General features: G+C 42.3%; 1 protein-coding gene across 1 annotated transcript; it reads left to right on the forward strand.

The window, feature by feature from the left end:
• The first annotated feature begins 1,175 nt into the window (after positions 1–1,175).
• On the forward strand, positions 1,176–7,124 carry LOC146987707 (potassium voltage-gated channel subfamily A member 2). Its single transcript, XM_085776987.1, has 2 exons — positions 1,176–1,656; positions 2,638–7,124. Exon 2 carries the CDS (start codon positions 2,775–2,777, stop codon positions 4,266–4,268), a length of 1,494 nt encoding a protein of 497 aa, XP_085633113.1. The 5' UTR covers positions 1,176–1,656; positions 2,638–2,774; the 3' UTR covers positions 4,269–7,124.
• Positions 7,125–17,809: the final 10,685 nt, after the last annotated feature.

Consider the following 17,809-nt stretch of genomic DNA (forward strand, 5'->3'; position numbering starts at 1 on the left):
ATTTTAGTCACCCTGCTATCTATTATTAATGAAGCTTGTTGCCAGGAAAGGTTACAAATATAACCGCTGTGCACAGAAAGCAAAAAGAAATGAGAATTACAGGGCAGATGGTGAATGGAAGATTATTGTTGCCTCTGTATATAACAATAATTCCAACATTTAATCTCAGAGAAAGAACCTGAATGAGAAATGGGGTTCATTGTTTGTGGGACAATTGAATGAGCAAATTGCAGCCCCTGTCTAAAATAATGATGCTTTCACTTATCGTAATGCAATGTGGGGTGGGGGGGTGTAATAGGCTGGGGGGGGGGGGCTGTTAATCTGGAGTTGGGGATTTATAAACGGGATAACCAATTGACCCACAGCACTGCTGCTGAACAATGCAAGAGAAGTGTACCCCTTTAAATTGCCCACACTGCAGATAAGGTAAGGAGTGGTGAGGCTACAGTGCGGATGGAGAGCGCGTTTTTTCTCCGCCGTAGCCTTCTTCTCCATCACCAGCACGTCTCTTGGTATGCATAGCAATGCCCGACTGCAGGTTTGACTAAGCTTTCTCCAGCAGCCCAGCGGCCACTGCTGACTACAGAGATATCCCACAAACACAACAAAAAACAAACTCCCACCTCCTGCCCAGCTGAGACCGTGCAGGTCCAATACAAGCCGCTTTCTATGTGTGTTTGTGTATTATGTGTGAACACGTCGCGGGGCTGTGGCTCGGTGAAATTGCATAATCTCCCAGCCCCACTACGTAGGGCGATTCTTTCATCCATGTCGTTTCAAGTCAGTGTCTGAAGACGCGGCTCTGCTCACCATGCAGGCTATTAGAAAGACTCACACTGCTGTGTCTGTGCAGGAAACGCAGGGACGCACTTGACTCTATACAGCTCACACTCTGGAGTCTTTTGCCTTGACGAGATGCTGTGCTGTGATTAAATTAGAAAATTAAAGGAAAACGCAAATTGGCTGAGTGACGCATGAATACATTTAAATTCTCTGCGCGCGGCAGATTTATTCTCATTTTGAGATGAAGAGAGGATTCATTATTGATGCATACGTCTCCAAGCGGGTCTAATTATTAAATCTTGGTAATAAGATTATCTGTTTTAAGCTCTCGCTCTCCCACCCCCTCGCCTCACTTTACCCCCCCCCCCCCCCCCTCCCCCCCCCCCTCTTTGCAGATGTTGCCTCTCTGAGCACTTTCTCAGGACTATTTACCTTTGCGGCTGTCTGCAGCCGCGGCTCGTCACACAGTCACACTGGTGTTGGAGGGGAACAGTGGAGGCAGATCATTCTGCTGATCCCAGCACCTTTGGTTATTAAGGGAAGCACCAGCACCTCCTTGATCGGTTCCCTCCTCCCTTTTTTTGTTGCCAAACGCCATCCCACGACAGCCTACCCGGAGTAGAGGAGTCGGGGAGGGGAAAGCGAGGACACACCCGCACATACTGTAGCCGGTGTAGGCGGCGAGGATGCTGCAGACAACATGAGGTGAATATCATCGACTGTCCCACATTGGAAATTTCAATTTTTTATTTATTTTTTTACCCCTGACTGAGAACTGAAGACCCGATTGTCGCAGCTGGTTTTTCACCTGCCTGATACCAGTGTCCAGCAGGAGCCTACACTCACATCCAGATATGAAGACGATGTCAGCAGGTATGTATGGACCAGAAATAAGGCAGCTGAGGTTTACCTATCATCTCTTCATTTCGATTGAATGTGTTTTATTCAAGTCGTGGCCTTTCATAGCTGATGCATTAATTAACTCCTCAGGAGAGATCGTGATAATGATCAGTAAACATGCTGTTACATATTTGTTGTATGCTTCATGAGGATTTTTCTTTTCTTTTTCCTTTCCTCTGAAACTGTGCGCCCACTCTGAGTGGAGATGATGCAGACAAGAGATACAGTTTTTTCTCTTGGAACCTATTTCCTTCTATGGATAAATTATTTATAGATGTTTTTGAATATTTCAGAGACAGGCACCATTTCAAGACTAAAATGCTCCAACAAAACTAAAACCGAAGTCAGTTAATATGATGTGTCGGTGTGTTTGTGTGGCACAGCAGTAAATCTTAAAAGTGTCTGGTACGTTTTATGTGTTTAGACTGCAGTGGTTATCCATGATATTCTAGACAGGATGCTGTCTGTATGAATTTGGTGCCTGCTGCATTGCTATATTCATGCATGGCTTCACTGCGAAAGGTATTCCCATTCATTTCATTGGATTTTGTCCATTGCAGCAGATCAGTGTCCTAATTTACAAGCTTCTGTACGGGTTCTATGCCAGTTAGCCTCCGAGTTTACCTGCATTGAAGCAATTCATATGCAAGGCGGATTGTTATTTGCATATTAATTTTCCCAAGTCAGGAGCAGTAGTTTCCATGAGCTGATTCATTTTGCTATCGACTGGCTCCTCACGACAGTGTAACTTTACATAACGCATATCTAATGATCTAATGACAATGACAATGACAATGTTCTAGACGGTGGCTCTATTTTCATCTGTTTTGAGCTGTTTGATCTTCAAGCTAGAGCAAGGTGCTGTTGTCTGTGGACTCAGTATTGAGTGCTGAATCATGTTTCAGGTTTACCTGACCTTGTTGTCTGTCTTTGCTTTATCTGTCCTACATGCAGTCAGATCCTAGGTGACATCCTGTGGCCGTCAGGTCTTTACGGTGTTGAGCCCCCTCCCTCTCCTGGCCCCTGCCTGCAGTTCTCCAGGCTGCAGGACCCAGACTCACTGAAAAGTGCAGGCCTCCTCCTCCTGCAGAATGACTGTTGCCACAGGCGACCCCTCTGATGAGGCGGCTGCACACCCGGGGCACCCGCAGGACTACGACCCCGAGGCCGACCATGAGTGTTGTGAGAGGGTGGTCATCAACATCTCAGGGCTGCGCTTTGAGACACAACTCAAAACCCTCTCCCAGTTCCCAGAGACCCTGCTGGGGGACCCCAAAAAGAGAATGCGGTACTTTGACCCGCTGAGGAACGAGTACTTTTTCGACAGGAACAGACCCAGCTTTGACGCCATATTGTATTATTACCAATCAGGAGGCCGGCTAAGAAGGCCGGTCAACGTCACCCTCGATATTTTCTCAGAGGAGATTCGCTTCTACGAGTTGGGTGAGGAGGCCATTGAGATGTTCAGAGAAGACGAGGGTTTCATCAAAGAGGAGGAGCGGCCCCTTCCTGACAACGAGTTTCAGAGACAGGTGTGGCTGCTGTTCGAGTACCCTGAGAGCTCAGGTCCTGCTAGGATTATTGCCATAATCTCTGTCATGGTCATCCTGATATCTATAGTCAGTTTCTGCTTGGAGACCCTCCCCATATTCCGCAATGATGAGGATGACATGCACAAGTCTCACGCGGAGGTCTTTTCACCCGAGACCAACACCACAATCATCAGCTACACTAACACCTACTTCACTGACCCCTTCTTCATCCTGGAGACTCTTTGCATTATATGGTTCTCTTTTGAGTTCCTGGTGCGCTTCTTCGCCTGCCCCAGCAAAGCAGGCTTTTTTGGTAATATAATGAACATTATTGATATTGTTGCCATCATCCCTTACTTCATCACTCTCGGCACAGAGCTGGCAGACAGGCCAGAGGATGGTCAAGCAGGTCAGCAAGCCATGTCTTTAGCCATTCTCAGGGTCATCCGCTTAGTACGAGTCTTCAGAATTTTCAAGCTCTCTCGTCACTCCAAGGGGCTTCAGATTTTGGGTCAGACCCTGAAAGCCAGCATGAGAGAGCTCGGCCTGCTCATCTTCTTCCTCTTCATAGGGGTCATCCTCTTCTCCAGTGCCGTCTACTTTGCTGAAGCAGATGAGCCCGAGTCACAGTTCGAAAGCATCCCAGACGCCTTTTGGTGGGCTGTGGTGTCCATGACAACAGTCGGCTATGGTGATATGGTCCCGACTACCATCGGTGGTAAGATTGTGGGCTCCCTCTGTGCCATTGCAGGTGTGCTGACCATTGCCTTGCCTGTGCCTGTCATTGTGTCCAACTTCAACTACTTCTACCACCGTGAGACGGAGGGAGAGGAGCAGGCGCAGTATCTGCAGGCCCCCCCAAAAGCCGACTCAGCGGAGGAGCTAAAGAAGAGCCGGAGCGGCTCTACCATCAGTAAATCGGACTATATGGAGATCCAGGAGGCTGTGAACAACAGCAATGAGGACTTTCAGGAGGAGAACCTCAAGACAGCTAACTGCACGCTGGCCAACACAAACTATGTAAACATCACCAAAATGCTCACAGACGTGTAGTCTGCTGTTTTCCTTCCCGTGACAGCGGGAAATGTGGAGCTGAGCAACTGGACAGGACAGGTGTACAGCCTCCCACCTCACGTGTGCTGGAAAAATCAAGGCAATAGAATTCTGGATGTTGATGATGATGATGATGATGATGAAAGACAGTGAAAAAAAATTACATAGACCATTCGCTCACTCTGCGCTCATCTTGTCTTCACTTCTCACAGCCTGCCCCTTAAAACTTCTGGTCACTGTCAAACAGAGTAAAATTTCAAATTATGTATTTCTGCATGGAGTTGGCTTTGTCTGTGTGGCTGTTAAAAAAAAAAGAAAAAAAAGTTAATAATGATAGGTAAAAAAAGATCCTGCTCACAACAGTAGCCAACAGTAGTGCACAAAAAGAAAAGAAAAAGGGAGAAACACTGCAAGATAAAAAAAAGAAGTTAATTATTGCTTAAAGAAAGCAACACAACACAAGCCCTGCTTTAGTCTCCCTGTCCCCTGGTCCCTCATTTACAAGGCACACTACTCTGCCATGCGCTTTCTGAAGAGCCCTACTTGCGCACTACATATGCTGCTTCCTGGAGCCAATGAAACAAAACTGTCTTATGCTACACCATTTAGTGATAAGAGTATGTGTGAGCATAACACAAGCCCACTCCAGTGCTGATGTGGCCTGTGGGTGACTTGTGACGAGGTTCGTGGTTAAGTACACCACGCTATTTCAAGGATGTATGACAGCCATCAGTGCTAAGCTTATGGTTCGACGCCTTTTTTTTCCCAGTAGACATCAGTATCTGATGAATGACTGAGAATGGCCTTGACTTTTCACTGCTTTGGTCTTACATGTACTGTATGTATTGCAATGCAAGCTTTCCCCCTTCCATTCACCCAAACTGGTCTTACTGCAGAGCTTTGAGGACAGCTTGAATGTCTCTTCTTGTTTTTGTTTTGTTTTTTTCACGGTTTCACACATACGGTACTTATTCATATAGATAGGTAGGTTAACTGTGACTTAACTGATAGCCGGTAGGTAGGTAGGTGCTGTTAGTAGTAAATGTAGTCAATAGATTATTGCATGACATTTTTACTGAATGAGAATTTCCACGTGTTTCTCGACTGCCACTTGCTTCATCACACCACTGTATATTTGTCTGTACACTGCCTTCTATACAAATTCACCGTTTTAAAAGTATGCCTGCAGGTAGCCGTTTCAAAAACCTAAAGCTGTATGTTAGAGGATTTCTTAAGGAATAATCACAAGCTCAAATCCTACGCTTACCAGGATACGACGTCCCCGTCAATAATAACATTCCATGTAGGAGTCATTGCTGTTCAACCTTTTTGCTGCAGCTGAGCGGTGATTTCAGGCAGAAACTCACACTCCAGTTTTGGACGTTAATCCCAGCTGCAGATACGATAGACTCGCAGTGCTGTCTCCTTCACGGGTTTGTCACATGATCACATCCTCCTGATCAAAATAGCAACTTTTAAGGACTCATGTATAGAACAATGCTTCCCCTAAACTGCCTTTTTATCTGGGTTTACGCTACTCTCCTAGTGTTGCATGACCTCAAAAACATTCCTAGAAGCATGCGTTTAAACTCAAAGAAGAAGCCTCTGAGACAAAAAATAATTCTATACAATAGATATATTTATTTCTTATTTATATATATATATATAATATATATATTAAAAAGATATATGTATACAGACAGAACACATATACGATACACACATACTTTATCAGACAATTAAAAAAAAACTAAAACTAAAAAGAAAGTGAGCGCCTTTCCACAGGTCATCGCCATGTTTTTACTTCTAATAGTAACTGTTCTGAGCACTGTTCTACGTTCTCCTGTTTCAGAGCCTGTTCGGAGTGCCAAAGAAACACTCTTACTAGCCATTTCAAAAAAAAAAAAAAAAATTACCTTATTGGTGAGTTTCCCAGCAAACCTGACACATGTCCTAGATTTATATACCGAAAGTTTGCTTCACTTATTTCTGTACTGCCTTCTGTGAAGTAGTTGTTGAGAGCCACGGCACTGTTAAAAACTGTATCATCCCTAAACCAGAATCTTACATCAGAAAAGCTTTTTATTGGCATTAAAGTGGTCAGAATTTAAACGGAGTCTGGCTGTCCTCTGAGAAGTCTTTGATGCCAGAAGCTCAATCTGTCTTTTAAAAGTTGGCATCAAACGTGAATTAGGTTCTGATTCTAGGATTGTATCCAGCTGAGATTTCCCTTCGTTCGCTCAACACTGCCAAGGTAACAGTCAAAGGCAGTAACGTCAATATGGGAAGTGATAATTAGCAGCAGTGTAGCAGATATTGGCTAGGGGTCCTGTGACTTCAGTCCTGAGTCTCTTGCCTTTCTCCATCTTTTCATGGATGTCCTCAGTAATTAGAAAGGTGAGGGATTAGGAAGAGGTCTGTAGCACGAACTGTCCAAATGAATTCTGTCATGCCAGGATGTACATATTTATTCTTAGGGTTTCATTCTGCTCACTACAGTCTCGAACCTGCAGTAGCAAAATGTTTTTACACAACATTGCTGCCAATATGTGCTCAGGATGCCTCGTCCACCTGCCTGACATGAGGCTTCTGAGGTCGTCTCTCTGTCCAGATCCCTGTTTGTCTTCATGCATCTTGAAAAGATTTCCTTTTTTTTTTTTTAGAGAGAATTGTGGTAGTACAGGAACTGGAGTTTTATTTGTTGCGTTCCCAAGTGAAGCATGAAAAGTGGATTGACACGATAAAATGGTCAGTAATCTGATGTAGGACCATAATAAGTAGTTTAGCAATATTCCAACAATCCTTCGGTCTGTGTAGAACATGGATGTTTTTATTGTTTTGTTTTTTAAGAATGAACCTGTCTAACCTGGAACTTGTTTATCATCAATTGGGTATTGATGTGTTTGAGTTGATGCAGAGCTATGTATGGTGTGTGTGTGTGTGTGTGTGTTAACGAGAGAGAGAGAGAGAGAGAGAACCACTGAATGTCAATGTCTTAGCCTGGTTGTACAGCTGCATTTATGCAACAGCCATTTGCATATCTGTCTATGTGGGGGGAAAAAAAACCACACTCACAGTCTGACCAAAAATTTTGTCTATGCATGCTTTTGTCTTCATTCCACTCTTTTTTTTTTCCTTTCGGATAAATGTTGCAGATACATGTCAACATTTATCTGTTAACCTTTTTAAATAGTGAACGTTACTGTACCTCAGCCAAATTCACTGTAGCAACTCGTACACTAGAAAAACTCAATGTTGTAGTTGACGAGTATTTCTGCTTAAAGCACAAATACGAGTAGAATCATCCTCATCTGTTCGCAGATCAGAACCTGTACAATGTTTTTATCCGGTGGAAACAAAGTCAATTAATAACAACAATATTGTATTGCTTTATAGGGAGCACCACAGCCTCTAAAAAATATCAACTCTCACCTGCTGAGGGACCCACCAGCAAATTCACTCCATGAGAAGGGTGCCCAACAGTGAATACACTGAGAAATCTATGCAGAGAACGATTATTAGCCGGTAGTTCATTGGGGAGGGGGAAACAGTTTAAGCACAGATTTTTTTGTTTTTATCTGGCACTAATTATACGTTGATCCTGAGAGCTGACAGAGCGTTTGAACTAAACTTTGAAACAAAAGTGAAACACTTTGCAATATTCTACTGCTGCATGTCAAACACTCACACGTTAGCTGAATGTGAATATGAGCTTTCTGAACTTTGGGTTTGTTTGAACTGCGCTGTCAGCTCTTTGAGACAAGACAAGGCTCCTACATGAAAAAACAAAAAAGAACTCATACATACGGGAAACAAGATGATCAATATGCAATCTGTATGCATGTGTGTGTTTGAGAAAGAACTTTGTTTTTTTCTGTTTGTTTGTTTTTTTCATTTGACCCCAGAGCCTGATAGTGTGGCATCCACTGAAACAATATGTACAGTTGTTCACCCCACCTCCCCCTCCCCCTTGTCCCTCCTTCCCATATCATAGAGGCCTGAAAACATCCATCAACATTGGTACAGTGGATAATTGATTTTCTTTCTATGAAATGAAATGTGAGAGAATAATGTAAATACTAACCAGTGGATGACGGAGCAAAAACCATGTACTATATACTGTATGTGAAGTCTGGATTTAAAACATAGTATTATCTGCACTTTACAAGACAAAAAGGACAATCTATGGACAAGAAAAACATGTGAAAATAAAAAAAAAATGCATATAATCCTTCCAAATGCTCATAACCCTGACAAAGTAATATCAATAATGAAGCCAATAATAATTCAACTGAAATGGTTCTCAGTGTGTTTATTGTGTGTCTTTAATTCTGAAATGTGGAAGAAGCACGACTCGGTGAAAACATGTGAGAGGTGTTTTTTTTCTTTTTATGTTTTTCTAGCCCTTTTTCCTTCACATCACATTGTTTGCAAGGTATTTAATCTGCAAATGATTTGAGGAGCTAAATTTAGTCGAACGAGCATCTGTGCTGATACCAAATGCCACGAATCGATCAGAGGCTCTTTGTTGTTATTCTTAGGACATCCAGCGTCTTTGTAGCCTCGGGCAGTGTGGAGGACATTTTCAAACGCCTCCTGGTATCTCAAGCTTCTTCCTCCCTTTAAGTGCACAATATATGCTCCCTGCAGTTTAAAAAGAGAGCGCAGGATGTTCTATTAATAGCCTTTTTGTTGAAGAAAGAGAGGAGGAGGAGGAGGAGGAGAAACGTGAGCAGAGGAGGAGACGGAGAGAAGGGTGGAAAGGAGATGGCAGATGAGGAGAAATGGAAAAATTCTTGATGAAATGCTTCATCGTGAACTTTCAGTGGCACTGCAGGTCTGACACATGTGTCGCAGGACACACTCAGAGAAATAGACCCATTCATAGTTTTCTTTTCTTTTTCTCTGGTGATGCTTTTTGTTTGAGAAAAATGCAGATGTTTCTTTTTCCACATTCACAAAATTCTACTGCTGCAGTCTGTGGCTGTGGACATGTGGATGTAAACATGTCACAGCTATACCGTTAACGTGATGTTCTAGTCCGCCTGACTGAGCCCCTTCTCCTCACCTGTCACATCTACACCAGAGAGCACCATTTTTTCTCAGAGTTGGCACAAGACAAGACGGCAGCTATCTGCTATCTTTAGTCCACTTGTGGTTTAACTACAGCTCTGCATCGCAAGTGGGAACACTTGGGGCCTCGGTGCTGTAGCTACATCTCTGCTCTAGTCATTAGTCTTGCTTTGATCCAGCGATGCAGTGCAGCACTCTGCAGCTCGCTCTGCTGAAACCAGGGCAAACAGGCGGGATGGAGCGGCCCAGCCAAGGACACAGGCCTGCTGCAGGTGGCCACGGCTGCTGTTGTCAGGGAGGAGTGAGAGAGTGTGTGTGTGTTGTTTGTCAGCGGTGGTATAGCATGCCCACAGGAGCAAGGCTGAGCAGTCACACAGGCTTGCACTGCGCTCACCAGCTTGTAATTAGGAGACGAGCGCTGTGGGACTTGCTGCTAATCCAACAGGGCTGCCCTGGCACCGGACCACACCCCGCTATTAGGAGGTGTTCAGCTTTTACACTCATTAACTCCTGTCCTGATATATGCCAGTGAAGCTGCTCCATCCTCACCTGAAGGCATCACAGCCGCTGTGTCAGAGTCTTAAGGGAGTTCACATGGTCGTTTCTTCAGGATAGGATATACTGTAGTAGTCGCTGGGCTGTAGTTGTTTGGCTTGAAATGGAGATGATTTTGGTAAATGTTCAGTTTCACTTGGAGCCTGGTTTGTTTGGTGATAAATGAAGGAGAAAACATTAGTGCCCTCTAGAGGTGTTTTTGAAGAAATGACAATGTTTGTCCTGCAATTTCTGTGACACAGAGCGATGAGTTGAAATAATCAGTCATAAATATCCTACAATGTTGGAGTGGTGTACAGTATCTTCATGCACTGTAGTGTACTAAAGTCTAAATATGCTTTACTGTAATTTTGGTGTGTGGCCCCTTCTTCAGCCTTCTTGTGGTCGCATCTTAGATGAGTTAATACCAGTTTCCTCACTAACCTTCTCAGATTTGTTCACATTTGTTGTCCAAAGAGATAAAATTATTCAATATGTTACAAAAAAAATAAAAGAAAATGAATATGGCATAGCTTCTCTCCCGAGCCATTAATCATGTCACGCCTTAGATTTATATTGTAATCCTGTGGGAGAGGTGACCCATGGACTAAGCTACATAATAGAAATTAGATGAATTAGGACCCACCTGACCTGCTACAATGATAAACTGCTGCTAAGGCATTGATTCATCAAGTAAAAATAGATAAAGTTATATAATGACACTGTATATTGCTCAAAGGAGACATACTTTTATCTTTTTCTTACAGATTCAGTAGAACAGTTCAGTTCACGACTTTGATTTTTGAATGCTGTTTCATCCAGTGGGCTGTTTTTATATCAATATATTGGTACCTTGCATAAGTGAAGGATCTGAATATTTCTTCTTCATTGGTCTGACAAGTAATTAAGTCCGTGGCGTAGATAAGTAACAGTAGCATTGGATTTCCTAGAACAATAGGACACATGTCTGTCCCCGCACCCTCCACACACATATGGAGGATCAATAAACTCATATTGTGTGATGGCCCCATTGAGTGGGTATGAGAACAAATACACACTAGTGCACACACCCTCCTCCTACCCCCTCTGGGGTTGACAAATGGGCTGGATCAGCCAACCATGCATCCCATCTCACAGGGGACGGTGAACCTGTCAGAGCACACCGCTCATCCCACAGACAGATGCTCCGTAGCTCAGGAGCGCACACAAAACCAGGAGACATGAAGTGATATGAAAGACACGACCAGGATGGAAAACTGGAGAAAATCCTCTTTAGCATAACGACAAGGGTGGGCGGAGTAAACAAGGAGGGCGAGAGGTCACGGGGAGAACCAGTGATTATCCGGCTGCAGGGCTCGATAAGAGTCACTATAGGTGTCAGTGTGGTGTTGGTGCTGTACGGAGCGGCCCTCTGACCTGAGTTGTGGAGGGATTGATACAGTATAAACACTGGGCGCCATCCTTGTGGGGAGAGAGTTTAATCTGAGTAATGGTGGTGGGTTTGGCAATCCTGTGTCATCTGAGGCGACGACATAGAGTCCAAATGAAGCAAGTTCATGTTCAGGAGCCCCAGAGCTGTTTGTGCCTCAAGGTTAGAGGGTTAGTCTGGAGAGCAGCAATATTTATGAATGAAAGGACAACAGCATCAGTGTGGAAACAAAACCCCCTCCACATACAGTATGTTGAGCTTATAGTGCTGGAGGCACTTTTTTAAAAGACACCCTCACGAATGGTAATATATATAGATGTATCAAGAATTTATATATCAAATTATGTTGGACATGTTTAAAAATTTGAACTAAAAATAATCAAAAAAACATGAAGCCCACAAGCATGTATTAACAGATTATGTCAATGATTGCATCAGATACAAAGGATAAACTTTAAAGGGACTTGTCACATGGCGTGATGACATTCATTTTATTATTTTACTTCTTTTTAACAGACAAAAGAAAAAAAAAAAACCTTGACATGTTTCAACTGCAGCGTGCAGTCTTCCTCAGAAGTCAGCTGATGGTTGTGACGTGTTGGTCACGTCCTGATAAGACCAAAACGTCAGAATTTCCTTTTGTCTGTTAAAAAAAAACTGTAACGGATTTTTTTTTTTTTTTTTTACAGGGACAGTGCACAATTAAAGGAATTGTACCAGAGTTAGCTGACAGCTAATTTACATCTGTTGTCCCTGGACAGGCAGACAGAAGAAACAACGACCGTCAGAACAATAAATACACTACAGAAAAATGAAACAATACATAAAATTCCATCAGTGTGATCTGAGTACATGCACTTTTGTGTTTCTTTTAGCCAGAGCTTTAGGCTGGACTTAAATTCTACTAGGCTTCCTGAGTCTCTTATGTGTGTTGGTATAGAGTTCTACTTCCCTATTACTTTAATAGAGAAAGCAGATTGTCCAAAAGCTGTTCTTCTGAACTGTGACACCCAGTCACCCCAATAGATGCTCTAGTCTATGAAGTATTAGCAAAATGTTTTTTTAGCACCAATGAAGCCATTAGTAACCATTTATAAACAGTTTATAAAGGGAACATTATGAGAAAATTGTACCAAATGACTTCCTTATCATTTTATTAACTCTGTAAAAAGCAGTAGGAATAACTCCTGACCATGAACATAAAACATTCATGTATGTTTATGAAAGCGTAAAAGAGACGTCAATAGATATTGTGATACCCTACAGATACATGTAGTGAGGATGGATTCAAGCAGTACAAATGTACAGTCAGTTCACACTTCTTTGTGCTCTATAGTGCAGACAGTGACCGTCCTGCCACTGTAAAATGTGTTATAATAAGTCAGTGTGGTAAATCTTTGATCAGGATCATTTGATCACTTGGCTGAGAGTGAAATCTGCATCCCTGCTGCGTGCTACATACACATCTCGTGGAGGCCATTTCCAACACACGCCAACCAGGGAAAGAATGTCAGAGGCTTTAAATATCCTGTGTGAGTTAATATTTTATCAACATCTCAGTCCCAAGGCCTCTTCCCCCTCTTACATCCCACTTCCAACTCTGAGATTGTGCACAGAGTAGGAACGGGAAAATCTGAAATGCTTCCACTGTGCTGCATTTTGTGTAGACCTACTGGCTCTGTTTTTGCCTCCACACCCACCTCCTCTCAGCTCATATACTGTATGTAGAATTGGCATTTCCCCTATGAAAGGTTGATATTAATGCTATCAAATATATATATTTTATATCACAAAGAGCAGAGCAGAGAGATTGAAATTAATGAAGTAAAGACATTTGAATGTGCTTTATAAGCAAGTGGACAGAAAATGAGCTCAGTCGCAGAAGGAAGGCAACATCTATCATCATATGTAGCTGTGTGTTGGGGGTGGGGGGGTTGTGTAGATGCTGCTGCTTGTGGTCTTCTGGGCTAAAGGTTAGAGTTTATGGGCTCATGGATGTGTAACCTGCTGCTGCATCAGTCGTCAAACAAAAGACAGGCTGACAAAACTCATTTAGAGCAACCAAACAAAATAGTTTGTTCATTAACATCAAACCGTTTAATATGTTACATTTCCCCAATAATCTTTGACCAGTCCAACTGGGTGTAGTTTTCTGTGCCTTGAGGGACTTCAGTTTGAGATTCACCTCCAAATAAGTAGGAAGGACAATCTACAAGCTTTCTGCTCAATTCTTATATTTCCTATTTTCTCCTATTCCCATTTTGTTCTTACACTACAGTGGCAGCAGAAGGGAAGATGGACTAACAAACCTCAAACTGCAAAGTCAGTCAGTTGGCCCTGTATGTCAAAATATTCCCTTTAGGCAACCCCACCTTCTTGACCCACTTCCAGACCAAGCACAAAATCGTATTAAAACGTATGCTAATTCCTAGTTCACAGGTTCGGTCATTAATTCATTGGTTCACCCAATTATTTTACTCACAAATTCCTGCTACCACCTGGGTGTCAAGGGTAAACTGAAACACAATTGGAAGTGACACCCAGGTACTGTAAAGACAACACTAACATAATATCCCTTTTATAAAGTTGTAATGGTAAACATTTTACACAGCAGTTGCCTATTTATACACCCATGTGAAGTAGCACTCCTGACAAGTATTTTATTCAGACCACTCACTGAACATAAATCCCATTTTCGTCCCATTTTAGTCTCCACCAACCCCTGAGAAAAACATCTGTATCTGCTGTACATCTATCTCTTTAGCTGCTAAATGCTTCACTGTGACCGATTGTTTGACATTTACTAGTGCATCTTTAAATGCAATACAGTCAAATATACACTATGCTGCCTGTCCCTAAAATAAAATGATAAAAGTAAATGCCTGTATTATCATGTAAGAAACTGGAGCTGGCTGCCTTTTCTGGGTGGAGCGTTCATGCCAGGGGCAAAAAAAAACAAAAACAGGAGGAGAGATAGTGAAGGAGGTTTAAGCTCTGCCTTCGTTCATTATGCATGCTTGATCAACTGGAGTGATCCAGTAGAGGCAGCAGGTAGTGTCTTAATACAGTGGAAGAAATATTTCTTTATCATGTAAAGTAAATATTTCAACCACAGCATAACAGGTTTTCATTCATCTACACAGTAATCCAAGTGGCTGTAAATGGGAAAATATCACTATTTATTAATAAAAACATCATTAGCCTATTTATTTTGATTTGTTTTTGTTTCATTTTTTACAATTACTTTTCAGTGTACCCACACATATGTGCGTGAAAACCAGTGCCATCACTTGTGTGTCCTTAAAGATTCATAGCTGCTCCATTGTCCCGGAGCAGCCGCCCATGCAGCCACACCATGGCAACAATAGCTAACAATGCTCTACTGGATAAGAAGATACCCGGTGTTTGGACTTGAATACCTGTCCATCTGTAACCTGTCCCAGCAACATGGCAGCCACCAGGGCTTTTTCAGCACCTTTGTGACACACATGCCGGCATATCTAATTCCCGCACATACCAGCACACCAAGGCTCCGCCAGGCAACCAGAGACCACAAGGATTCACCACACGGGTTTGCTGCAGAAATATTTTATAAGCCAAGAAGAAATGTTGTTCCAGGGAAGTATAGTAGAGGCAGGGAAATGCATGATGGGTATTGTGTGGTTTTAGAGCTGCACATTGGTGATAAGGCCCATACTGACCTCAAATGTCAAGTGGCTGCATTATGTGTGACATAGATGCTGAACATAAATCATTTTTATTAGGAATAAAACATTTTATTAGTCTGCCATGGTCACATTTTAATGGCTATTGGATATTCAATATGAAGCATATATACAAGCAGTCACTAGTCCTGGACTGTGGCAGCAAGAGTCCTGCAGAGAAATAGTTTTACAGTAACAATTTTATTTGAATCATTTGATTTCCCTGTCATGTTTTTGGATTAGCACTTAACACAAAGTAGCCTATGTTTCAGGCTGATTGAGAGAGTGATTAAAAAAAAAATTCTTATGGTTCTTGATGGAAGTTGAAGGGGTCCTTCAAGTTATTGTAATAAATCCTGAGAGGAGCATGGATGTGAGTTAAAAAAAAAAAAGAAAGAAAATCATAATTCTCTATGCAAAAGTTGACATTTTGATTAAAAATATTTTAAAAACTTCTTGTCAGACTAAAAGCTAACCAGCAGGATGCATCCTCTCCCCAGTTACAGCAACTGGATGTGAACAGGAAAAATGTTTTGTGGTAAAAAGGAATGGTTCAGGGCGTCAAGTGGTGCAGGAGTTTAAGCAGGCGCCCCATGTAGAGGCTACAGTCCTCTTTCTCTTTTTCTTTTTTTTTCTGTGTGTAAAGCACTTTGTGTTACATGGCTATGTAGGAAAAGTGCTCTATAAATAAAGTTTGATTGATTGAACGCAGGCATCCCCGGTTCAAATCCCGCATCGAGCACTCTTTCCTGCATGTCATTTCCCCTCTCTCTGTCTCCCCATTTCCTGTCTCTCTCAACTATACTATCAATAAAGGCATGAAAAAGCCCACCGAAAAAATGTGAATTTCTTTTTCATTTTTAAGTAGTTTTTTTGGGGGGGCATTTTTTGCCTTTTTATTTGATAGCATAGTTGAGAGAGACAGGAAATGAGGAGGCAGAGAGAGGGGGAATGACACGCAGTAAAGGGTCGCGAGATTCGAACCGGGTCCGACTGTAGCATGGACTAGCCTTTGCATATAGGGCACCTGCTTAACCCACTGTGCCACACGCCGCCCTGAATTTCTGGTTTTCTAAAGTTTTAGTTCAGTGGGTTGATATCAAGATTTACTTATTATATCTCACTGCTGAAATAAAGCACTCTTCATTTGTGTCTTATGGGTTCGGCCTCAGTGTGGACGTAAACATGTTTCAGAGGGGAAAAGATGGATAAAGAAACATGATCATAAATTTGTGAAACATAAACATCTTTTTTCTTCTTTATTATGCCTTCAGTCATCCCATGATTCCCAGATTACGAACAACCTTTACCACACTTTTTTTTTGTCAATGTCAGCACAAAATACACTGCTTACACTCAAGCATTAATTAAATCACAGCAGTGTGTCAGATTATCCCTGGTGTTTTAAACTGTCTTCTGTGTCCCAACTAGGAATATGTGAGAGATTTTAAATCGTACATTTTCGAATGGCCTCTGTGGGTACGGGCAGGTGTCAGGAATGGAAATTTGTGGTAACAAATGTATGAATCAAAATCGTTTTTGTAATTTCAATTGCCTGACCTTCTTATATACAGTATGTTACTGTATCTACCTGACCAGTGAAGAATTCAACTGTTCTGATATACAGTATGTCTATGTCTAAAGCACTACTTACAGTGGCCCTGAGAGCTCAACACGCTGCACATTTGTATATTTATTTATATTTATATGTGCTTTCTTCAAGTTGGAGTGTGTTGAGCTCTCAAGGCCACCATACTGGCCTTAAGAAGATCAGCATCATACAGTTACAGAGCCGAGTGTAGAGTAGTAGTGTAGCTCTCTCTGTCTCTCAGTTTAATTAGATTTAATCCCAAGAAAACAAAAACATGCAGTTGCCAAAGCAGTTTACAGAACATTAAAACATGCATTATAATAATTAACGATTTTCAATTTTCTTATAATACAACAAATGCAATTTACTGGCAGGTATCTCACTGGACAGACTCTACCCTACAAGCTCTCTGACCTGCCATCTCTGTCTGTATAACATAATAATTAAGTATAATTTGGGTTTTGGTTTAGTTTTTCCTATGTCTTCCATATTGATCTTTTTCTGATTCATTACAACTTTTATTCTGTTGTGTTGTTTGGAAGCAGTGCTGATGTGAGCTCAGCTGGCTGACATCACCATCTGCTGACTCCCTCTCTTTCAATCTATCAGCTGCCACTGACTTTTAACAAAGACTAAACGGACGCAAGCGAGAGGGCAGAGAGGTGAACACAGACACAAACTGGCGCGTGACCAGTCAATCCTATGCACAAGTGTGAAATATGATAGAGAGCCAAGCAAGAGCACCTGGCAGGCAGACGGACAGGTTCAGGACTTTACTAGCAATGAGAAAAATGAGCCCTGTGCTGCACAAACAAAAGTTCACTTCAGTTTCTGGCTTGTTACACCGATGGGGGACGGATGGACGGACGAGCCAACAAGGTAGAAAGACATGGCTTCTGTTGAGAAAAGACAGAATTTTAGAGGTTTCAGGTGACTGAGCCTTTGACTTGACGTGAAGGTTTTGTAGATATTCTGACTGTTGTTGCATTATCAAAGTATCACAGTCACTATAAGTATCTAAACCCAAGGCAGTGTCACGTGTTCCCCTGCACAAAAGCTTAAATACCACAACCAGAACAGACATTTGCGTGCCACTGCAGACCGATCAAATCGATTGAAATCAAGTTGTCGTTGAAAACATCTGTCTTGTTTGTGTTGCGTTTAAGTGTGGCTGCCCTGCCTTCTGTCAAAACCACACGCTTTGGGGAGA

Source organism: Trachurus japonicus, chromosome 5 (assembly GCF_045865225.1).
Source record: "Trachurus japonicus isolate A0001 chromosome 5, Traja_1.0".
Classification (NCBI taxonomy): Eukaryota; Metazoa; Chordata; class Actinopteri; order Carangiformes; family Carangidae; genus Trachurus; species Trachurus japonicus.